A 24,488-nucleotide genomic window follows, 5' to 3' on the forward strand; every position below is an offset into this window, starting at 1 on the left:
TCATCATCCCTTCGCCTGGCCTCTTCATCTGTCACCCACGACCACTCGGAGAAGGATGGGGTAATTCCCACATTGATCCAAATTGTCTTATGATAGATTCCACTCGAATCGAACTAGCAATCCTTCATTCTAACTCATCAGGTGCAGTGTCTTGAAAGAGGAGACGCTTGTTTTCCCAGAGAGATCAAACATGCACGAACAATCGCTGCTTACCTCAAGAATCTCCTCTGGCAGCGCATGACTCCGGCAAGTCCTCCTATAGATCTCCACTACGTGGTAGTGGATCTTGGTTTTATGTGCAAACTGCAGATGGTAAATCCATGTTCAGTTTACATACGATACACTCCGACGCAACGAGTGGAGGAGGAAATGAGAAGCTGGAGTCATCCACTGGGTGTAGTAGGTACAGTAGGATCTTAGCATTACCTGCAAACGCCAACTTATAACTCTACGTGGAGATCACAGACTAAAACTTCCAGGAGCAGACGGTGGGAGATGAACAGGAGATCGAGAACCTCTCGGGATTCCAACCTCTCCATGCATTCCCACAGCTTTCCTGAACTTGCTCGAGTCCAGCGCCCACGGGAAGTTCAAGAAAGCTGTGGAAAGGAACGAAGAGGCTCGATGGAGCTGCCTGCGCGATCCAGATCCAAGGAAGCTGTGAACCAAAAGACGACGAAGAGGAAAGAGGAAGGAGTAGGAGGAGGAGGAGGAGGAAAGAGAGGATGAGATTGCTTGCGGGATGCAAAAAGCCTGGCGAGGAGAAGATGGAGAGAACAGGATGAGCTTCATTGTAGTGAGTGAGCGTAGCAGAAGCGGTACAAACCTCCTCCGGTGAATGTCCCGTACGGGCGAGGGGGTCCTACTACCACCTCCGTTGTCTCGGCCTCATCTCCAATTCCTCGCTAAACTGTACGTTCGTCTCCAGCCTCTCCCTGTGTCGAGCTCCGTTTTATTGTGGGCATAGAAGTGTGGGGGTCGGACGTTTTTTGGATCATCATGTCTACTTGATCTACTTTTAAGTCCGATTAAGGTACTCATCATGTTGTTGCTTTCAAAAAAAAAAAAAAAACATTATTTCTTTTTCATCCATTCATCATATTTGTGGTGGGTAGGATAGAAAAACGAGTAGATGATATGTCAAAATTCTAAAAATTTAAAATTATAAAATTTCAAGAAATCACTGTAAACTTTGTATGAAGTTCAACATTTATGTTTCTTGAAGAATCTAATTTGTTAGGTGATTTGTCAAATATTCTAGTGAGGGTCCTTTGTCAACGATTACAAATTACATCTAATGGTGTGAATAATTATGATGCTAATGGATTCGTGGATGTAAGAGTCTAATGTGATGGAAGGGGTCGCTCGAATGCTTATCAGGGTTGATGTGGATTGTGTACTCTAGTCTGGCAATCGATTTGCTCGAAGATCAAAGTCGGGAGGAGTTTTCAATATGATTTCTCGATTATCATACCTAATATAATCTTTTTTAGCGAGTTAATTAAGAGAATATTTTCTGATTTTATCATTTTTAAAATATTCTTCAAATTATTATTTTGGATTGATGTTCACGTGACTAAGTCCTATTTTCTCATGATCGACTATGTTACCACTTGTCCAATTGTTATCAGGGATGCATATTTCTCTTATGAACATCGTACTCACGATTTGTAATCAAAGCATTTTCTCTATCATGCTACATCCATTAACTCTCCTTTAATCGTGGATGACTACGGGGAGAATCATATAAAAGCCGTGAATCTTCGACTGCTTACTAACTTAAAGGAGTTTTGCCAGACACCCCTAATATTAGTTTTGCAAGAAGACTCCAAAGTCAAACCTGCAGTGGGTATTTTGGCTCAGAGAGGAATCCACCTATTTGAGTGACATTTCGAGCAATGTCGTTCTATCTCAAGTTGACGATCCAAATCGACATTAACATAACATCTTATTCATGAAAAACATTGGTATCAGAGTCCTAAAGTTTGAAGGATAGATTTGATTAGAACAAAATTTTGAAGGTGTTTGGGCTTCAACTCTATTTGCTCCATAGAACAGATTTTTCGAACATGAATACTCCAATTTTGAGGAAGGAATTTGGAAGGTAGAGTTTCCAAGTGATCTAAAGACATAAAAGAAGAAAAAAATTCAAAGAATATAAAAAGATGCAGGATGATGAGAAGCTGCACCAAAGAGATCTCTGCGCAGATTTTTGATCTCTCATGGTACGTAGCAAAGCCCACATCAAACAAACTGTTCATAAAAAGGAGCCCATTGCGTGAGACAGTGAATTGTGCTCCAAATTCGTATGCGAGTCCACTCGTCTCCACTGTGTGTTTGATGTCACAGTACGCGAGCAGTACGCACCCCATATTGTGTCATCTCTCCCACTGTGCCATTACTGTACCCTTACACGTTGTGACTCCCACTGCAATCTCCTCTAAAGCTTCCACCCTTGTAGTCCTCAGCATGTGATTGAAGAAAACTATGCAGATACAGCAGCAATGATCTCAGCTTCGTTGGCAAAGTTTCTTGTTGTTGGGATGTGCATGGGAAGAGCAGTATCTGAGTGGAGATGATCTTTCTGACTCCATGTCACTGTTGCTGGATGAGGTGAAAGAAGGGCGAGGAGGAGGAGGAGGAGGTGGCGGTAGTGGTGGTGGAAGAGGCCTAGTTTGGCAGCAGGGAGTGGGGGTGAAGAGATAGGTCGTCTGATGGCTGCTTGGAGGTGAGTTAGGCTTTGTTGCTTAGCCTGCGTGCCATGGAGTGGCGCCATTGCTGGCCACCAGCTATGGCTTCTGGCCACACCAACACCTTCGCTTTTGCTAGCTCACATGCTGCTTGCCCTACTGTACTCGCTGCCTTTTGCTCTCACACTGAGCTATCAGTCCTGTTCACCCCCCTGACAAAGCCTGCTGTGGCTGCTCTCAATCTGCATGCACCTCCAACTGCAGCTCTGTGACAACTCGGAGCGAGCTGCCCCAACTCGGTCCTCCATGCCCGGCTCCTCCCATCTGATTCAGCTCACCATTAGCGGACACAGTTGAGGCTTCGACCCGCCCGGGGCTTTCCTTCGTGGTCTCAATGGGGCCATGTGAAACCTATGATGACCTTCCTAATGCAATAGAGAGAAGGATTTCCCAGCAAAAGCTTACAACTCAGCTGGCCCAACTTTGCCATGCTAATGACTTACTTCAGCACATCTCCTCCCGCCTGACTCAAATTCCATCATCGCAAGCTTCAGCGTTTGCAGGATGTGATCCAACCCTATCTCGGTTAGGTTAATGATAGCTACAGGATACTTCCATACGATCCTAATCGGCATAAAGGTAAAAGTGAGCTTGTTGTCTTAAGCTACAGAGTCTGGTCTACTGCTCATGAAGAGAACACTGGGCTTCCGTGGGCAAATATTCTGATGACAAACCAACTGCTGGACGCCAAGGTCATGCCTTTCCGAGTGGTAACTTTGAGTGCAACCCAAATGAAGTTTGATTGCTGTACTGGCAAAGCATTCAACGTAGCAAACAAGAAGAAGAAAGAACAGCTCAATTGTCCTTGAGAACATGTTAGCAGTGGACCAGTGTTTGGTCTCCATAGCTTAGCGATGATGGAAGTCCATTATGAACTTTGATTCAATGATGCAACCGATCCTTTTGTGGGCAATGCCATGTACTGCTGTTTAATTATGTTGGCATTGATGTCATGCATAGTTTGAGCTTCTTTACAAAGTCTGTTCTCAGACTTCGCAGAACATGATATCCACCTTCCTTATCTGAGCCTTTCAGAACCAAATCCACAAAGCTTAGAGACAATAATCACTTGCCATGACAGCTTAAATGATCAAAGAAGAAGCAACCTCTTCTCCATGTAGATGAAAGCCGTGGCCATCATTTGGAATCATACGACAAACATCACATTCATCTTTTCCACATGAGCGCGACTGCAGAATTCCAGCAGAAACTTAGAATAAGCTTACAGCACAGGTGATCAAAGAAGATGCAGCCACTGCATTGGCTATATTTCCATGGCACTGCATGCAAATTAAATGACAAAAAGTACATAAGAGTTTCCAGTTTCCTTCAAATAATTTGCTTGAAAAGGCTGTCAGTGTCTTCACAAAGTATGGATCCCAAAGAAGATTCCCAAAGAACATCACACTCAAAAGGCCAAAGTGCACATACATGTGGAATCAACTACGAAGTCTTGCTCTTGAAAAAAGAAGAAAACTAAGAAAAAGCTTATTTCTCTTCTTATTTCTTCAATGCCAAATCACTTATTCTTTGAGGATTCATGTACAGCTTGTTTCAGGTGAAGCAATAAGAATTCTTCTTGGCGCTACTTGAGAAACTATAATTAGTATTATCATATTATAAGAAAGAAGCATTGGGCATTATGATGACCCTATAAATATGAGTTCTCCAACCACAAGTGGGTTTCTGCACAAATTGTCCAGTGAACCAAGATTTGTTGGCAAGAACAATTGTCAAAGTATAAGAGAGAGATACATCATGATGTATGTAAACATTCTCCATGTAAAGCAAGGTGGATCAAACCTTTTCTAGTATAAAAAAATCAACATGGGATAATAGATATATCATCACTTCACTGACTGAGATATGTATATAATTGTAGCTCATTTATTCTTATTATAAATGCATTGGGTCCTTTTGACAGACTGCCTCAGAACAGTCCAAGACACATCTTTTTTACTAATTAGTTGTACCTTGAATCATGTTCCATGTTACTACTACATTTCTTAATCTCCATTTGTAGTATGTTTCATGTTTTAGGGCAACATTCATTAGGTATTGAAAACCATGCCCTCAACATGCCATTGTCCCCTTATGCAATAGTAATTAAGGATTCTCCAACAGGAATTGGATACAATCAAGTGTCAGTATATCAACATAGATACAAAAATTTTCCATCTAGACTGTAATTTACAACTTTATCTCTTGAAAATGATGTCCATATTTTCTTTAGAAAAAAGAGAGAAAAGAATACATACAATACTATGTGAATTTTGAGAGGATGCATATCTGATTGAATCTTAGGTTACAATATGCTCAAGATCTCATACATAGCCAGTTCTTTTCCACTTGGTAGCAACTCAATTTTTCTCTTGAACTGCCTAACTTGTTTCATTTCTTCAAATACTCAAAAATTTTCTTCAAACATTTCAACATACATAACACTGAAGGGCAACTTAGAGAATTCTCATAACTCATCACACCATAGATTAATTGGTTGAATTTGTCAGACAATGGGTGCCTGTTTTCTGCTATTTCCATGCCAAAGAAAACTCTGCAAAAATTGTGGAGCCACAGGCTTAAAAGGGAGATCTAGATCTAGCTTGTTCTATACTATTGTTTCAGTTGTAAAGCCTGAGGCATGCAGATAGCCAGGAATCTGTGCCAAGGATTTCTTGCATTTCTCTGCCACAAATGCAGCAATAGTGCAAGTATTGACTACTTTTGGCTACCTTTTTAACCTTGCATGAATGCAGATGGCATAATTTACTAGAAAGGGAAAACTGAAAGAAAGAAAGAAAAAAAGGAACACCATTAGCTCAGGAAGAAAAGGAGAAGAAACAATGACAATACTTTGAAGAAGAAAATGCCTGCCTTGAGAAAAGCCTTTAATAAGCACTAATATATATATATATATATATATATATATATATATATATATATTTGTTGATGTAATTTTTAGTATCCTAATTGATGTTTTAGAATTTATTTTGTGATATGTTAATTATAATCAAGACCTATATATTATGTTCTCTCTGAAGCATTTTACCAACAAAACTCAACAAGACTTGCCTTCTCTATCAGAAAGAAAGCAATGTCTTTTGACGAAGAAAAGAAGACGAAGATAGCAAATGAAGTTGTCGTCCTACCGCCGATACTGACCTTTAGAAGACTTTGGGTAGCTCTTCGGCTACTCACTGTAATTTCCCACAGCTTTGTTGAACTGCAATTGAGATGTATGCGCTCACTTATAAAGGATGAGTGCAGTTCAAGAAAGCTGTGGAAGACTACAAAGAGGGCCATCGTGTCCATACACGGAAGAAGATGAAACAGAGGGAGGAGGAGGAGGAGGAGGAACTCTTGGGTTTTTTTTTTTGGGAGGTGATTGAGAGGGGAGAAGAACCTGACTACTTATAGAGGAGAGAGAGAGAGAGAGAGAGAGAGAGAGAGGAGGGCGTGTCACTTCATGGGGTTGGTTGAAGCCTGATATCCCAATCCCGAGAAGAATATAGACCTCAAATGAACCATCTCCCTTCCCCCTTGGCTTCTCTTCTCTGCAACAAGCTAATCAATGGCAGCACATTCACATTCGACCATATGACTGCATTATGGAGAGCTGACAGTACCACAATAGTTTTTCTTGTCCTAATGCGAAAAGGTTAAGCTATGTTGGAAGCTGTACCGGCTGTAGGTCTCATTATTTAGTGATTGGAGACCTAAGAGTTATTTTAAGTTGAGATGTCACTTAAAACCATCAGTGTATGTTCATATCAGATTTTTTTACTTTTGTACAGTCCCTCGAAAGGTCCTCGAATGCCTTAACTGGCCAAAGCTTAGCTTCCCCTCCCAGACATTCCAAGTTAGATTTGGCCTGTCCGATGGACTCCATCTGCATGCCCACCACCAACAATCCCTGCAGCAGAGCTCGGGGACATGTGAGCCTGTTTTGGCAACACTCACCCACATGCCTGCTACCTTCTTCTTGTTCCCTGTGGTGCGACTGATGCTGGTATGAAGAGTCTTTACATCCGATGCTGCATTGTCTTCTACCTTGGCATGGAACATGCAGAACAACATGGCCAAGAATCCTAAGCCGAGCTGCATGAGACATCACGTACTGTTTCCTTTCCCTGGTACGTTAAATACTATTCAAGCTTATCTGGCCAACGAGGGTGGCGATGGCTTGTGGAGTGTGGACAAAGCACACCATGAACACGCCTCATGTTCTTCGGTGGAGCTGAGGAGTCGTCCATGGTGCACCATATCATGGCACCATTAAAGCTGGCAACCTTGATGGAGATCTATTGCCTCTAACACGGATCTATTAGGCTGTAGTTGGGAATCTGTCTGCCCTTAACCTGACACCAAACAGTGCATCACTACTTGTTTATTACGTGCTCCTTTAAGCATCTGCTTTGTCTTTTAGAAAGAAGTAATGCTGTGTTGTTGCCTTCACCCTCAGACCATATGGCTGGTGTATGAGATCAGTGAGAACATGTGAAGATTCATATGAGAGAGAGTTACGACTTGGCCTGTTGCGGTTCGAGCAAATGAGCATGCGCAGTGGACGCCATACAATGCACGTACATGCAGAGAGAGAGAGAGAGAGAGAGAGAGAGAGAGAGAGAGAGAGAGAGATGACGATCTGAAGATTTCAAGACTCTGTTCATAAAGACTATAAATAATAATTAGAGATTATATGTTCTTGATTTGATTAAGATTATTCTTGTGTAGCTGTAGGCTAATTTACGTGTGCATCAGAACGGCCAACATCTCATGGATAGGTTTAAATGGGCCTTCAACAGAGATTAGGCCCAACAAATGGGCCCATTTTGAGCCACGTCGACGGTCCACTCGTCCATACCCTGTTTGACCAATGAATTCATACGTACATATACAAAAGTAACTCTCACTTATTTATCATCTGTGTCATATTCCTGTTGATAAATACTGTAATTTGACTTGATTAGGTATAAAAAATATGAATAGCAAAAAATTAAATTTCTTGGCGTAAACAAAGATTTTTTTTCTCATTTAATAATTTATAAATATATTTAATCGTATATACATATAGAAATAAAAGAACCAGTGTTTTATAAGTCTCAATGTATAGTTATATCTTAAAAAGATATAACTATACATAGCTCCATAAAATTATATTGAACCACCCAAAAGATTATTTACACTTCTTATAGAACCCAATTCTAGTTTAATTTGGTAGTAGTTTAATTACATAACTCATTGAATCAAATGTATCGTTTGAGGTTAGAAGGATATATGAAAAATTATTTTTTTCTGAGCAATTAAAAAATAATAGCGCAAGTAAAAAATAAAATAACATATATACCTCTATAAGTGGTTGATTTCCGTATTTATTCCTATAATCTATCCCATATAATCGCTGTTACCTACTTGAAAATTAGTTTATGTGATATCTTTGAGGAACGCATTACGAATAATTATCTTAATATTTAAGTGAAACAAGAAGTAAGCAAAAATGATAAATAACAATAAACGATAAAAAAGTAAAAAAAATAAAACAATGTGTTGGTTCTTTCTCGCCCGTAAACCCAATCCAAAGAAAGATTTCTTTTTTTCTTCCTCCTCCGCATTCTACGCCTCGGCGTCGTCGGATTGCGGTGATCCTGAGGCGCGGCGGCGAGATTGATGGCGTCGGAGATCGAGGTGGTGGAGGAGGCCAGCGGGGCCGGAGGAGGAGCGGCGCCAGGAGGCGGAGGAGGGGCTGGTGCTCAGGAGGCGTTGAAGAACGATGTGTACACTGCCGCGGCGTACGGCGATCTGGAGAAGCTACAGCGGCTGGTGGAGGAGGAGGGGTGTTCCGTCTCCGAGGCGGATGGCGCCGGGTACTACGCCCTCCAGTGGGCCGCCCTCAATAACCGCACCGCCGCTGCCCAGTACATCATCGAGGTATCTCCGCTTCTCGTGGTGTGATCTTGGGGTTTCTTTTCTCTTTTTCTTGTCAGTGGATCGTTCGTGGTATTGGCTATTGTTTTTTTGTCGCGTCGTTGTGATCTACGTCTTCGTGTAATTTCCACGAAATCCCTGTTCTTCCCCTTTGTTGATGCGACGATTGGGTCATCCTTGTCTCTAGAGTAATTCTGATAGTTCAATCTTTTCTCTTGCACCAGCACGGAGGAGATGTCAACGCCACCGACAACACGGGGCAGACCGCGCTCCATTGGAGTGCAGTGCGGGGACACGTCCAGGTTGCTGAGTTATTGTTGAAAGAAGGTGCTCGTGTTGATGTGGCAGACTTGTATGGATATCAGGTTTGAGGTTCTCCTAAAATTATAGTCATAAAAAAGATAAAAACTTGTATTTTGCTCCGTTTTTTCTGTTTAAGTTATCTGTATGAGTAGGCATGGTCATTAACCCCTGCTTGGTTAACCCTTTTTGAAAAGGATAAACTATTGTTTTAACTAGTGTGGCTAACATAACTTTCATGTGCTGATGTGTTAACCATTGTTTTTGTTCCATGACTCTGCAATGACTGGATTAGGAATTTTATGTGAATAGAGACTATAAGCTGAGTTTATAACCATGGAAGTTGAGTTATATGGTTAGTGAGTATAAATTCTAATATGGATTGACGAAAACATAGTTTTTTTTTGTTAAAATATACAGTGAACATTATTTTGTTTAACTTGAAAATAATTTTCATTATGTAATTTATTGGTTTGACTTGTATCACTTATGAACTGGATCAAACTGGACTGCACATGGTCCTACAATTGATTAGAAATCTTATCATTGTTGGGTAATTGACGATGATGTCTAAGAAAGTCAATAGGTTGATTTTATTGTATTGGGAAAATTACTGTCTCTATGAAGTCTTTGGCCGCTGGTGCTTTTACCTCTTGAAATGGATATCCACTCAATATCTTTCGAACAGAACATTCATGCTTTTGAGCTGTGGTTGAGCCTGATTCTTGTTCAGCATATCAACTTTATGTCGTATTTATATGGATCTGATCTTGTATTTTCATTTAAATTTGGGCTGCTTTCCACTTGGTTTATGTCACGTATATCAAGTTCCACTTGATTGCAGACTACCCATGTCGCAGCACAGTACGGCCAGACAGCATTTCTCTATCATATTGTTACAAAGTGGGATGCTGATCCAGATGTCCCTGATAATGATGGAAGAAGCCCTTTGCACTGGTACATAAGATATTCTTCTATGTTGAGTAATATGACATGGCATCCTGATTCTCCTTCCCTCCTTATTATTATGACCCGAGCCTGATGAGCTAACTAGCCTATCAACTTCGTTTGGTCTAATTCACTGACCAAAATGCTTAAGCTGATGTTGATAGTAGTACTGTAACATCCCTGATTAGTCCCACATCGAAAGTGGACAAGACTAAGATTGACTTATAAGGGTCTGATGAGTGTACTACTATCAACTTCAGCTTAAGCATTTTGGTCAGTGGATTAGACCAAACGAAGTTGATAGGCTAGTTAGCTCATCAGGCTCGGGTCATAATACTTATGACTTGCTAACTTATTAAATTCATGAGTTTGTCAGTTGTCACAATATCTTCCAGTTTCGGTGACACTTTGAGTCATAGTTTCTCTATAGATGCTCTATAGGAATTACTTTTACTAACTGCAAATTATGTTTTCCTTTTTAATTTTTGTTTAACGTTTTGGATCTTTAGGGCTGCTTACAAGGGATTTGCTGACTGTGTGCGCCTTCTTCTATTTCTCGATGCTTATAGGGGACGACAGGATAAAGAAGGTATTTTTTACTATTTTGATTTTTTCCTGTCATATACTCCTTAATTTGAATAATTTTCGCTCTAACTTGAAGTCTTTAATTTCATTGAGCTCAATAGGTTGCACCCCACTTCACTGGGCTGCTATCAGAGGGAACCTGGAGGCATGTACAGTTCTAGTTCAAGCAGGGAAGAAAGAGGACCTCATGATCACAGATAATACGGGCTTAACACCTGCACAGCTTGCTTCAGATAAGGGTCATCGGCAAGTTGCTTTTTTCCTTGTAGGTTCAGTGTCTCAAATAATTTATTTTTTGCATTTTGTTCCTTTTCATTTCTATTTTGCTCTTTATAAGGCGAGGAGTGTTTCCAATACAATAAGGTTGCTTTGTACCATTATTTACATGCTTAACTCTTTGGACCCTGTAGGGGAGGGAAACTTGTGCTTTTAAGTCTCCTTTATTTCCTGTCGTTGATTTAAGTTATCAATCTGTGAATCTATGATTCTTGCTTCTACTTCTTGTATTCCTTCATTTCCTTTTCAGGGTGACTATAAAATGCCTTGCGCTAGGGAGAAGTTGCGTAGGTTGCAATTGTGAATTTATTAGACAACTGTTAAGAAGGAGACACACTCACTTGTTGGGCATGAAATTTAGGTAGAAATGATAGAGACTTCTAATTTTGCAGCCCTTTTTATAATATGAAAAAAAGCGAAGAAGTATATGCCTTCTGCAAATCTAGATGTTTTGTATGTGTCCAATGGAGGTCAAAATGTGCATTCATAAGGACTGTTGATTTGAATTTTATGTTTCTTTGGAGGTAGACTTTCATGAAAATTCAATGATTCAGGACATAATGGCTCAAAAATTACCGACGGATGTTGCTCTATAGCTAAATGATGGGTAAGATTCTATATATCTAATTGCAAATGCTTGTGATGGATGATTTCTTTGTTTTTGTTGAGCTATTTTTGCTGCAAATGGTACTTAGTTATTTTTTAATTGATTGCACTAGATTTTGATACGAAGCTTAGAGCAAGTAGGAAGTTGTTTGATGATGGAGTAATTATTGAGTTGTTCTCATATACACATATGTATGCACACTTAGAATAGCATGAATATGGAGCCAAAGCCTTTGATTATATGTAATTCTAAGCCATCCCAAGTTGAGTCAAATAAAAAGAGCTGTTGGGAGCTGTCCACTTGACTAATTCTGCTAGTAGCATCACTGGACTTCCTCCTAGTACCAAATAAAATTTTCTAAGTGGTTTTTGTCCTTCACTTATTCCATGATTTGTTTTCCATGTCATTGTTGAATGAGAGTTGTGATTAAATAGGATAGTCCCATTCTTTGGAAAAAGGAAGGAGTAGTGCATAAGACTCCCACTAATGTGGAGTTCAACTTCACTCGGTAAGCAGAGAGACTATTTCTGGAACTTAAACCTTGTCATACAGTTTGCAAAGTAGCAATCTTACCGCATGACAAAGGTTCACCTGCAAATTAGAAACCAGTTCATAGAAGGTTTTCAATAGTAGATTCCTAATCCTATGTGATAGTGAGCAGCAACTGGACAGTTTCCTTAAGGGGACCTTTTTCTTTTTTCATATTTTTATATCAATAATTACACAAAAAATTGATTTTTTAATTTTCTAGAGTTTCAGATAAATTATCTGTGTAATCATCCATGCGTGCAAATTGTATGCGTTTGTGTTTATGAGGATGTCTATAATATATTGCATGTGTATATGTAACAAGTGTTCTGGAGCCTGTTATTGGGATCCTAGAAAGAATTTGCATTTGCAGCTGATAAAATGTTAAACCAAAAAAATTAGCTGCATTGACTGTTGCATCTTACAATTGTGCAAACCCCAATATGTGGTTTTAACTCTTTTAATTGCCAGCATTATTTCCTATCAAATCTTGCAATGTTCCAACTTCTTGTTTCATTTTCTTTACGCTTAGAAGCCCCGAGTGGAGTGATACAGAAGCTGACTGCTGGATGAATGATTCATATTGCTTGGTTTCACCAATTGTATTCTGGATCTTTCTTGGTCTTTCAAAGTGTTTACAAGGCTTCTTCCAACTAGACTTTGGAAATGTTGATGAAAAAGTTAATTTTTGTAACCTATGCTGATGCGTTTTTGTTTCCTTGTATAGTTTTCTGTATCTTAAACTAGTTTCTGCTACAGTTCAAAGGAGCTTCCTCATAGCAGGTCATGAGTAGCTGGTATTATTTTTTGCAGGGCAATGCTAGACAGGTATTTGACAGGCGCTGTGATGCGAATAGCCACCTGGGAAAGCTATCAAAATTAGGACTTGCACCTGCTCTTTGGTGCATAATAATTGCTATGCTGTTTACATATATACATTCAGTCATTGCAGGTATACTATGTTGATAAATCTTAAACCGTCCATCCTGTTAAATAAATTTTATAGAATTTATTCTCTGATATTCTTTCTTTTGTGGATGTAGGTTCTTACAATTTGAAGTTAACACCTATATTTGGGCTTTGTGCCTGGTTGGGAGTTCTCCTGGCAACTGCAGGATTATTCATGTTTTATAAATGTAGTAGGTATGGTAATTTCTTGTTGTAATGACTGTGTTTGATTGAAGTTGTACTTTTGCTAGTTATTGCAGAGTTTATGTAGGAGTTATGGACATTTGATGTGAAAAATACATGGACATTGTCTTAAAATCATGTAAGTGACACCTCTAATCTCATTTAGTTTGAGAGACATAAAAAGGTTTATATAATCCTTGTTTAGAAGATTAAACTATAAAGTAATGATTGTTTTACCAGGAAATCGATAAATTATCCAGCCATGATTTAATGGCCTACAACAACTTGTCGTGGGCATAGGGGAATAGTGCCTAGGGATCACAGCAGATCAGTTTTTTTTGGGTACTCATGTCTACCTGACCCACTTAAAGTAGGTCATATCCCCTTTAATTGGTGTGGGATAATTTCGGGTGAAAAAATAGGTATCCAAGTAAGATCTGGTTTTGGATACTTCGATAGTGGCCTACATTGCCAATAGGGATGCGGTAACTTGCCATAGAACCTGCGGTGTTACTGTATTCATGCTGCTACAGTGATCACTGGAGTAACTTCTGTAAGTGCTGTCCTGCTGCTCTTCTATTCCATCATTGAATTTTAATTTAGGGCTACTTCCTTGCAATGTTCTATCGCCCGAGTCCTAATTGACTCAGGACCCTACTACCTTGGTATATGTTTTATTCTGCAACTTCATCTCTTAAACAACGGAAGTCTGCTTTCATCCTTTGCTTTATTTGGACTAACATGTTTCTTTGCATCTACATGGAGACAAGATGGATATTTATAACTTACTTTTTATGCATATCCTGCACCTGTTGGGAAATGGGGAAAGATATATGGCCCTGCATTGTTCCACTATATGCATACACTTTTTCTCAAAATAAAAAGGAAGCTTCAGGAACATGTGTTTCTTGTAGAACATTTTTCATTTCCATTATAATAGTAGAGATGATTATGTGATTTTAGATGTGTGAATGGTGAAGCTCAACTGGCTCCAATTTTTTGTTTTGTCACAGAAAAGATCCTGGCTTCATCAACAGGAATGCACGCGATGCACAAAGCCTTAGAGATGATGTAAGCTGCAAACATTGCTTGCTTAGAATGTAGCTACTATAAATATTAGGACTTTGTCTAATTAGATGTTGTCATAACAATACCTCAAGCTTTGTGTTCATATCTGTTTTGTTTTCATGTGGTTAAATTCAGAACAAATTTCTTAGCAATGTCTCTAAATGCACATTATCCATGTACTGAGTCATACACACTCTCACATTGCCTGTAGGTAATAACTATAGAAAGGCATTTCTTTCTAGAGAATTATTTTTGCATTTAGCAAACAAAAAAGCTTCTTGCCTGACATGTCAAGATATACATAGTATAGTACAATCATGTTCAAAGATTCTCTTTTGCATGATCTTGTTTCAAGAAAACTTGTATGCCTTAGAGCATATATATATTGGACTTTGAGTAGGGGCATGATATGAGGAGACACATCTCCTTGCACCAAACTAGGAATTTTATTTTGTACCCATTAGTACCATAACAGTGTCAGTGCTATTAAACCATGGAATAGAGTAACTTAAAGAACCATTATTGTATTCAGAGAAAATCCAAAAAAAATATTTTAAGTATAATAAGAGATTTAATTATCCTTTTATTAAGCTGTACAACTCATGGATTGCTTGTGCTGGTCTGTGCCGTCTTGTTCCCAGCCTGTGCAGTACTGCAATAATAGAATATTGGCATGGATGTCATGCTGATCCGATACAACCTGCCAGTTATCAGTGTATGATGTTGATGGGGCCTGTGCCACAACCTGCTGTGTGTGCTGTTTTTGCACTAAGTGGTTGGGATGGTGTCATGCTGCAAGAAGGGAAATTATGCTTAAACCACTTTTATTTTTTCAAAAATTTAGGGACGCATGGGCTAAATTTTTGTCCTACAATTGTGATTGAACAGTGCAACATTGCATTGTCAGTTTTTTTCAGTGAATTGATTGATTCTGTCAGGAAAATGCCAACTATCTACTCAAGGTCACCACCTTAAACATGATGATTGTTGTTTGTTTATATATATATATATATATATATATATATATATATATATATATATAATTGTTGTTTGTTTTATGTGTGTGTGTGTGTGTAAATTAGAAGATGAGATAATGTTATAAAGGAAATCAACAGGGTGACTGAAATGCCTTTTTTTGCAGTAAAGTAAACCATAACCACAAACAGGGTAAGAAATGGGTGGGTAGTGGGTACATACCTGTGGCATGAACCTGTATGCAGATGGCCTTCGTTTCAGGTGGTCTGTTCCGACTTAGAAAAAACTATTTAGCACTCTATAGGGCTTGCAAATTGGTGAGCCCCCCTTTGCCTGAACATGAGCCTCCTATTGCCTCCTGTCATGCTCACCTAGGCTTCCTCCTCTTCTCCTCCTCTTTCTCCACTGTCTCTACTTCCTTCCACTTCATCCTCCTCCTTCCACCTCGTCCTCCATCAATGCCCCCTCTTCTTCCTTCCTTCTCCTTCCCCATCTTCCTTCACCTCCATCTGTTCCTTCCTCTTCTCCTTCTTTTCATGACATTGGTACGTCTTGGTGTACCATGCACTGGTACATAGATACCAACTGGTACATACTGGTCTGGCTATGGATCAAGACAATATGGGTGGTTGGTACAAGATGACAGTCCTTGATCGTAAATGTAAGTAACAAAGTTCACATTGATAGATGATTATGTCGCTAGCTTAATTGTGCTTTTTCATTTCTCTTCTTTGCTTGCAAGGATGAGTTTGCACATGTTGATCCTCTCCCTATCTTACATTAGTGCAAGCCACATGCATTGAGCTATCCCTTTCTTAGCTGGGACTAGGATTCAAGTTTCAGGAGTCCCAGGCTGGTTTCCAGCACATCGACTGATACGTGCTGAACATGCTGGATCAGCAATTGGTCCTTGGATGGGATATGTATGTGTATATATTGAGAGTTATATTAATGTTTCTTGGACAGATCCTTTGATTTTAAGCCATCATATAACAAAATATCTGATTCTTTGAAATTTACCTATGATTTACAACTATAAATATTTGTGCTATAGGAACCTTTATTGAAGATGGAGTTAAACCATCCTGCCCTGTTGGCTGGGAATTGGTCCCAACTGTGTGCAACATGCAAGGTACACTTCTTTTCTATCCATAGGAGGGGAACTCATTTTCCTTTGTCATATTACTCTTGGAGTTCTGATTCAAATTTGGTTGAAATAATACTTAGATTGTCAGGCCTATACGGGCAAAGCATTGTTCCACCTGTGATCGTTGCGTTGAGCAGTTTGATCATCACTGCCCTTGGGTATCAAATTGTATTGGCAAGGTGCTTTTGATACTCATATATTTCTTCCTGGTTCCTACCTTTTATTTCTCTGGAAGTACTAGAGGCATTGTCATGCAAGGTTGCTCATTTCTTGCTCTATTAATCAATTGATTATCTAATTTGTCAATAACCATTGTTCTGCAGAAAAATAAGTGGGACTTTTTCATGTTTCTTGTGCTGGAAGTTTCAGCTATGATAATTACTGGTGTAGTTACCATTGCAAGTACGTGTTCATTAAAGTTGGTTTCTCTATGAGTTTATCACGCTATCATTTGACTCACTGCTAGTGAAAAGCAAAAATTTCCTGCAGCAATTGTGAAAGATCCTTCTCCACCATCTTTTGGTGGATGGTTGAATCATAATGCCACCGAGCATCTTGGGGCCTTATCATTTCTGATAATGGATTTTTTTCTCTTCTTTGGAGTTGCCGTCCTAACTGTCGTCCAAGCATCACAGGTATGCAACTAAAATGATGTAAATGTTAATTAATAGCAATTAGCATTCTGCTACTGCATTGCATTAATTGTATGACAATGAAACACTAGTCTGAAAATAATTACACTTCAGATCTCAACATTTCTTTAACTTTTCATATTTCAGTTCCATGAGCTGTAGTATGTCTTTAATCCTTACATAATGGTGGACAACATAGATATTCTATTAATATTTAGTTTATTTATAATGTTTTTCTTTGCTACTGATTCATATTAAAATATAGATCAGTTTTTGAATCCCATTGAAGAATAAAAATGCTGGCTTATGAAGCTAATGACATACTGAATCATAGTTTTAGGCTCTTGATAGAACTGAACAGATCATAAATTTGAAATCTTTTCTGAGGCGGCGGGTTCAGACTGCAGACTCTATCAACCCATGAAGTTATGAAGTGTGGTTTCTAGATCAATGATGCCCTTAATGACCTTTGGTTTCAAACACATCTTAGCATTTAGGAACCAACTGCTATCTTGTTCATCTAGTTTTATTAACATTATGAAAAAACACAAGATAGTGAAAGATTGATTTAATAAACGATCAATGTTGCATGCACAAAAATATTCTTTTATTCGTTCAGTGGAGTTGACCATACCATTATCTAGGCAGGGGATGTAATTTTTTTCCGAGGAAGGAATTGGCCATACCATTATCTAGGTAGGGGATGTAATTGTCTCTCGAGAAATGTCGTTGGCCTCCCAAATTACATGTACTCTAGACTCTAGGACTTTTGGGTAAGGAATATCGTATCGCATGCTAGATTTGCATCGATCACTGGTGGGATCGGTACATACTGGTATTGGTGTGTTGACACATTATCATAGACAAATATTTACAAAGAGTGTTTGATGTAATGTTTGTGTCAAGGATCATAATTTCGTACCGTACCAGAGTTTCAAGCGTAGTTTGGTATGGTACAGTACAGAGTACCGAGCGATACACTAGAGTTTCAAGCGACATCGCCTCCTTTTTTTACCTGCGCGGGAAGAAGAAACCGAGGTTTCCTTCTCCTCACGCAAAAAAGGGTGACGAGGCGACGTCTTCGCCTTGTTTCTTTTGCCCGCGTGGGGAGAAATGCTGCCTCGACGACGCTCTGTTTCTTCTCCCCGCGCGGATGAGAAGTCACTGACGATGCCGAGGCCTCGTCGCCTCAAACGACGAGGAGGCAACATCTCATCTACGACATCCGGTGAGGGATGGTGGCAACGGATCTGGATAATCGAGGGAGAGCGACGCCGGATCTCCAAGTTCTCCCTTTACTTCTCCCCCTTCTTCTCCCTCGGCTCTCCCTCAACTAATACCACCTCGTAGCGAGCGACGACGATCGAAATTGATCGTCACCGATCGATTTAGGGTGGTAATGGGGAGGAAGCAGCCCTAATCGACGGTACCGCTCGGTAGCGGGCAGTCCGTGTACCGGTCTACTGACGAACTGGTACATACTGCCCGGTACGAGCGATATTATTCGAAATTAAAATCCTTGGTTTGTGTATATCTATGTTTTTCGGTTTTATTCATGCTTTACACAGTATGTAGAGAGCTTGCGGTAGGCTTGACAGCCCCATTTTGACTGGCTTTTATGGTCGTTTTAGTCTTGTAAACACAGGTTGTGTGCAGTTGTCACACAAAGGCAAAACTGTCTAAAAATAAGCCATCTAGGCAGTCATTTTGGGGGTTGTCTAGCTCCATAGAGTAGTGTGGAGTATTAACTAATGCAGCACCTTGGAGCTACCTAGGTGACATATAGTTAGATGGGCCTTTGGGGTATTATTTAGGGTTGATTTGCTATCTTGTTCCGCAGCGTGTTATATGAGCACTTGTGAGGACTTTTGGTTGCGACGGACCACCTTAGATCCTTTATCGCACGGTCGCTCAGAGCTTACAAAGTTATGTTTATAATTTACATTGCTTATCAAGTGTTTGCTGAAATGCTTGCTTGTGGGATCTCAAGTAAAACGATTCCTCCAACCACCCATCTTCTCGTTTGTAGGTTTTTTAAGGGACCATAAGAGGTCTCGTGGAGGGTGATCCTTTGCAAACGAACAAGCAAGAGTGTCGCACGATTTAGGCAAAACCAACTAAGTTCATGACATATGGTATTAGAGCGAGACAAGCACACTTAGAAACACTTGACATGCAAACGTGGGGGGTATAGCAGGACTGCATTGAAGGCAGCCAGCACACGTAACCGTTTGAGAGAAACAAGCATAGAGACGTAGGGAAAGGACTCAAAGGAGTCACTCAGAGAAGTGAACATCCGAGATTGACATTCAGATGAATGACCAATCCTTCGTGCGAGAGGCACCACAAGGACAAGCGAGCTGAGAAGAACGCATAGCGCACAAAGGTTAGGATGGCTGAGTTCAAGTTACGACTCAACGTTGACAATCAAACTTGATAGTGCTTAAGGCAACTAGAGCGCTTGACAAAGGATGAGATCGTGCAAGGAGGGATGGGTTGCTCGGCGGCTGAAAGAGATATGCAAAGCTTACAGAGGTGAGGGAAATTACTAACTCGAAGATTTCGGTACTCATGTAAGGGCTTATATATAGATGATGGATTGTCCGTGGCCATCCCAAGGCGACCGAAACTTGGCGCCATGGAGCATGGATACTTTCTCTTTGACATGGGAAGGATATGTGCGTAGGTGGTTGAAGTGTGCAGTAGGCTCAGCATGTTGCTAGGCCTCGAGGGGTGTAATGAGGGTTGTATTGGCGAAGAGTTGCAATCTAGTATGTTCATTCATAGTAGTGGAACATTGTGCAGTTTGTTCAACAAGGCGAAGTAATCTAAGGGGATGGTGGTTTTTTAAACTTCGAAAGAAAGGATACGAAGAAAAAAGTTGCTCCAATAGGATAAATATTTAAGAGGGATAAGTTTCTGATTCTCTAGAGGGAGAATCATCTATAATAAACTGCACATGTTGAGTAGGGTTCCTCAAGACGACAGCTCTATAAAGCTAAATGGACCGAGCGAGCTGTCACGGACAAAGTTGTAAATAAGGTGTTTGATGTAATGCTCATGTATGTCCGTGTCTTTTAGTTTTGTTCATGCTTTGCACAGCATGTAGAGGGCTGGCCGTAGGCTTGGCAGCCCCATTTTGGTTGTCTTTGGTGGCCGTTTTAGGCTTGTAAATAAAGATTGTGTCATGTGGGCACTTCTAGGGATTTCGGTCTGTAGTGGACTATCTTCGACCCTTTGTTGTATGACCGTTCAGAGCTTGCGAAGTCTATATTTGTAATTTGCATTTGCTATAAAGTGTTTGCTGAAATGATTACTTGTGTATCCCCAGTGAAACACTTTCTCTAACCTGTTTTCTCTTTTGAAGAAGATCGTAAGAGACCATCGAAGGCAAGTTGACCTTTGCTGATGGACACGTAAGGGTGTCGCACGACTTAGGCAAAACCAGCTAAGTTCGTGATAGAGCGGCGAGGAGTTGTTGCATAATCTTGTATAAGGTAATGTGTCGATGGATGTATTGCGAGATCAAGTGGGGGAGCCACCCTCGGCAACACCAAACAAAGGCACACTGAGTTGATGTGGAGATTGGACTCAACGCAGGGTTAACCCGTTGAATGGTGGGCGTGAGGGCCACCATCAATTCAATGCAAACTGAAGAGTGGAGCAACTTGGGTGGAGCTTAATGAAGTGCTTGATATGCATAAAGGGAGTTGACAAGACGAAACATGGAGTGGAGGTGCGAAGCTTTCCTTGGAGAGGTCAAGGTCATGAACTTTTGTAGTGGAAGAGCGAGATCGTGTTGTTCCATGGGTCCCTTGTTTTAATGGAGTGGACTCATCTTGTATGGTGCCAAAGTTGAAGGGAGCTTCGAGGCACATGCACTTTATCTCGACGAAGCAATTGATGGAAAGATTAAGGTGTCTTAAATTGTGGAGACGAAGTTAGGGCCAAAAGACCTTAGCACGTGGTAAGAGAACGCAGTGGCGAGTACTCTTGAAGAATATACTGCAGTGTTGTCATTCGAGTTGTTGCAAAGGAAGCTATGTGTAGTGGAGATTGTGCTAGGCGTAAGGGCCAGGATTCAAATAATGGGACACCAATTTTAGCGAAGTCAGTGGACTTCGAGCACTGCAGGGTGACGGATTGTTCTAGAGTTGCACTTCGTCTTTGTGTGACCTGTGAGTGGGTGGATGAAGGTCGATTGCCAAAGGAGTGAATACAATTAGAGATGGCGAAGGCCTTGTGATGTATTGGCAAAGGCCACAGATAGAGAGATCATGGCCCGGGTTCATCCCTCAAAGATTAGAATGCAATGGAAATGTCACCAGGAGGCAACATGGTGTAGTGAATCGTGGTGGAATAGATTGAAGCAATACAACACACGTGAGAAGTCCCATGAGGGACTTAATCATATGGAGGTATGATCGGGAGTTACTGGGAGCTTTATTTCGGTGAGCAACATGACGGTAAGAAGAGCTATAGATTCAAAGAGTGAATGCCATAATATTGCGGTGTTGTACATTTTCTACTCAGACGAGTAGGTGACGAAAAAGATGGATAAGATGGTACAATCCTAAAAGCAACCAAAACTATCGGAGACTAACTTCAAGTCGAGGTGAAAATGTACTTTTTCCAGGCAAAACTTTTTGTATTTCAGAAGTTCGATGGCAATGAGAAGACGAATTATAGCAGCTAACTCAACGTAAGGAATAAAAACACTTTGGATACTTCAGAAATGTGAGCAAAGAACAAGCGAAGGCTAGTAATCACCTTGATGCATAAAGTACAACTCTCAATGAGGTGGGTGTACTCAGATAATCTTTGTCTTTTTAACTCTTAAGATAATAGGGTGAGGTTGAGTACCACAATTATCTTATTTATTCAGTAGAGGAGCTTTGCTCATGTTCTATCATTCAAAAAGACATAATGGAAGACAACAATTGTCAAATCCTCATTAATGCTGATCGGATCTATCAAAGGTAGATTGTACGCTTCATTTACTAACAAAATGTCAATAAAAAATGAAAGTGATGCGAACTTACTTGGAGATGATAACTAAGTAGAAGAGGAATCTATCCGGTTCAAGTCGAGGAAATACCTCAAAAACTTTAAAGTCCGCGAGGCAATGCTTGTTAGAGCTTCAACAGGCATCTATCCAGTTCAAGTGGCGCTAGACGTTTGAGAGACTAGCGCATAACAAGGAAGGTCTTTTCCTTCATCTGAGGGATTTGCAGGAACCAACAAAGATTAACGCAACTCGACCAACCACACACCAAAGTCAAGAGTCACTTGCGAGTAGAAGCTGCGTTGGCGGATCAAAGTTTGACTACTTAATAATGGCAGTGGAGAATAGGTAGAAGTCAAGGGAGGTGTGTTGCAGCTAAAGTGGAAGATTGAAGATGAGAGTAGTTAGAAGCCGATGGAGATGTGTTGCAGCTAAAGTAGAAGATTAAAGATTTAGCAAAGGCGAGGAGATGCAACGTTCACAAAGGCTTCAACAAGGATGTCAAAAGAATAAGTGGGAGAGAATGTCATAGACAAATCTATACAAAGGGTGTTCGATGTAATGTTTGTGTATGCTCATGTCTTTCAATTTTGTTCATGCTTTACATAGCATGTAGAGAGTTTGTAATAGGCTTGACAACTCTATATTGGTTGGTTTTTATGATTGTTTTAGTCCTGTAAACACAAGTTGTGTGCAGTCATCACAGAGATAAAACTGCTTAAAAATAGGCCATCTAAGCAGCCATTTTGGGAGTTTTCTAACTTCGCAGAGTGGTGCGGAGTGTCAACCGGTATAGCACCTTGGAGCTACCTGAGTGACACATGGTTAGATGGCCTTTTAGGGTATTGTCTAGGATTGGTTCGTTTTCTTATTTCGCATCGTGTCATGTGGGCACTTTTGGGGACTTTTGGTCACGGTTGGACATCTTGGATCTTTTGTCACGCAACCTTTCAAAGCTTATAAAGTCTATGTTTGTAATTTACATTGCCTAATAAGTGTTTGCTGAAATATCTGCTTATGGGATCCCGAGTTAAATACTTCCTCTAACCCGTTTTCTCTTTTGTAGATCCTTAAGGGACCATAAGAGGTTTCGGAGAGGTTGACCCTTTGTGAACGAACACGTAAGGATGTCATACGACTTAGGCAAAACCAGCTAAGTTCGTGACAACATGATAACCTGTAGGTATACCCAGTGTTTCAAAGATGAAGGAGAAGAGGAAGGCATAGTGGAGGAAGGAGGAAGAAAAAAAAAAGGAAGTGGGAGGAGGCGATTGAGAAAAAGGAGAGAGGAAGAGGAAGGAAGAAGAGGAGGCGATGGAGGAAGAGGAAACGGAGAAGGAGAAGAGGAGGAATACTGGGGACGTAAGTGGCGACGGTGCTGGATGGCAGCGATGGAAAGCAGCGGCGGTGACATCAGTTTGCAAGAAGAGGGCTCATGTTTGTGAAGTTTTTTTTTAATAAAAGAAATTTTCTTTTGGGTTGTGGAATGAACCGCTCGAAGTGGGCTGGGTCGCATACCAGTTCATGCCTGGACCAATATGTACCACTCATTTCATACTAGTCTGGACGAAATGGAGAACCCTGCTTCGAGGTGTCTAGATTTTGATGACAGCCATGCGATCATATAAACAAATGACCCTTTTTCACTTTTGCCTTCTCAAGAGAAAAGTGTAGGGTACCATGGTAAATGCCTTGATAAAATATCATTGAAAACACTGTGTCTAGATTTTTTACAAGGAAAGTGGATAGAAGAATAAAAAATGCCATCATGCTCTTCTTCCAGGAAATCTTTGTTAACCAGCTTTGTTTTATTTGGTCAACAGCTCTCCTGATCTTTTTCTTTCCTTGCAGATCTCACAGAATATAACAACAAATGAAGTCGCAAATTCTACGAGGTACAGTTACCTCAAAGGGCCTGGTGGACTGTTCAGAAATCCATACGATCATGGCATTCACAAAAATTGCTCGGACTTCTTGATAAAGGGTTACAATGAAGATGTGGAGCTTCCAGAACAGATACCACCGTCAGAAGAAATGGGGATGATTCAGATGACGAGAAGCACAGATTCACAGAATGGCGAGAGCCATTCCCATCAAAGTAATAACGGCAATGTCTGCGTCGACGGTCAGTCCAAAAGTTCAAGAACTCATGGACATGTTAATGGCAGGAATGACAGAGCCCCCCATGGGTTAGGCTTGGGTGTTGGTCGTAATGCTCGACACAACACACGATCGATTCTGCCATTGTGATCGTTCAGACGACACGGGCAAAAGATTATTCTCCTTTGTATCATATTCATTGAGGTTTTTTTTTCCCTTCTTTTGGGTGTGTATGTAGATCTAATGTCAGATGCTTTATTCTCTGAAAGCAGTTTTTACCTGATACAAATATTATTTCACTTGTGGATGTTGTAATGCCCAATGGTAGCTTCATAATTGTGTTGCCGTACTTGGATGAGATGTTGTCGTTGTAAAGACGCTTTAAGTCATCAGATTTCATTTAGTTAAAGAATGCAGAATCATTCATGATTCGTCTTATGCTTGTGCATGTGATATCGATGCTGCACGGTTGTACGTATCACATGTAGAATTCTTGTTCTCTTGGATATAT

General features: G+C 40.3%; 1 protein-coding gene across 2 annotated transcripts; it reads left to right on the plus strand.

The window, feature by feature from the left end:
* Positions 1–8,308: 8,308 nt before the first annotated feature.
* LOC135637241 (protein S-acyltransferase 24-like) lies at positions 8,309–24,415 on the plus strand. 2 transcript variants are annotated; one of them, XR_010496199.1, is made up of 13 exons: positions 8,309–8,678; positions 8,900–9,040; positions 9,820–9,932; positions 10,433–10,512; positions 10,610–10,773; positions 12,733–12,871; positions 12,963–13,062; positions 14,064–14,121; positions 16,148–16,225; positions 16,321–16,419; positions 16,564–16,642; positions 16,714–16,875; positions 23,729–23,865. XR_010496199.1 is itself a non-coding variant. In XM_065149820.1 (13 exons), the coding sequence occupies exons 1-13, from the start codon at positions 8,418–8,420 to the stop codon at positions 24,125–24,127; spliced, it is 1,857 nt and encodes a 618-aa protein (XP_065005892.1). In that variant the 5' UTR covers positions 8,309–8,417; the 3' UTR covers positions 24,128–24,415. The 2 variants fall into 2 exon arrangements, 1 of the variants encoding a protein (XP_065005892.1); XM_065149820.1 differs by having other exon boundaries at positions 16,730–16,875; positions 23,729–24,415.
* Positions 24,416–24,488: the final 73 nt, after the last annotated feature.

The sequence above is a fragment of the Musa acuminata genome, chromosome BXJ3-4, assembly GCF_036884655.1.
Source record: "Musa acuminata AAA Group cultivar baxijiao chromosome BXJ3-4, Cavendish_Baxijiao_AAA, whole genome shotgun sequence".
NCBI classification, from domain to species: Eukaryota; Viridiplantae; Streptophyta; class Magnoliopsida; order Zingiberales; family Musaceae; genus Musa; species Musa acuminata.

Excerpts from the sequence above, each read along its gene's own strand:
- LOC135637241 (XM_065149820.1), top strand. The coding sequence starts at position 8,418 with ATGGCGTCGGAGATCGAGGTGGTGGAGGAGGCCAGCGGGGCCGGAGGA. Across the intron at positions 10,513-10,609 it reads GGGACGACAGGATAAAGAAG|GTTGCACCCCACTTCACTGG; the intron begins GTATTTTTTACT and ends TGAGCTCAATAG. Across the intron at positions 12,872-12,962 it reads TATACATTCAGTCATTGCAG|GTTCTTACAATTTGAAGTTA; the intron begins GTATACTATGTT and ends TTGTGGATGTAG.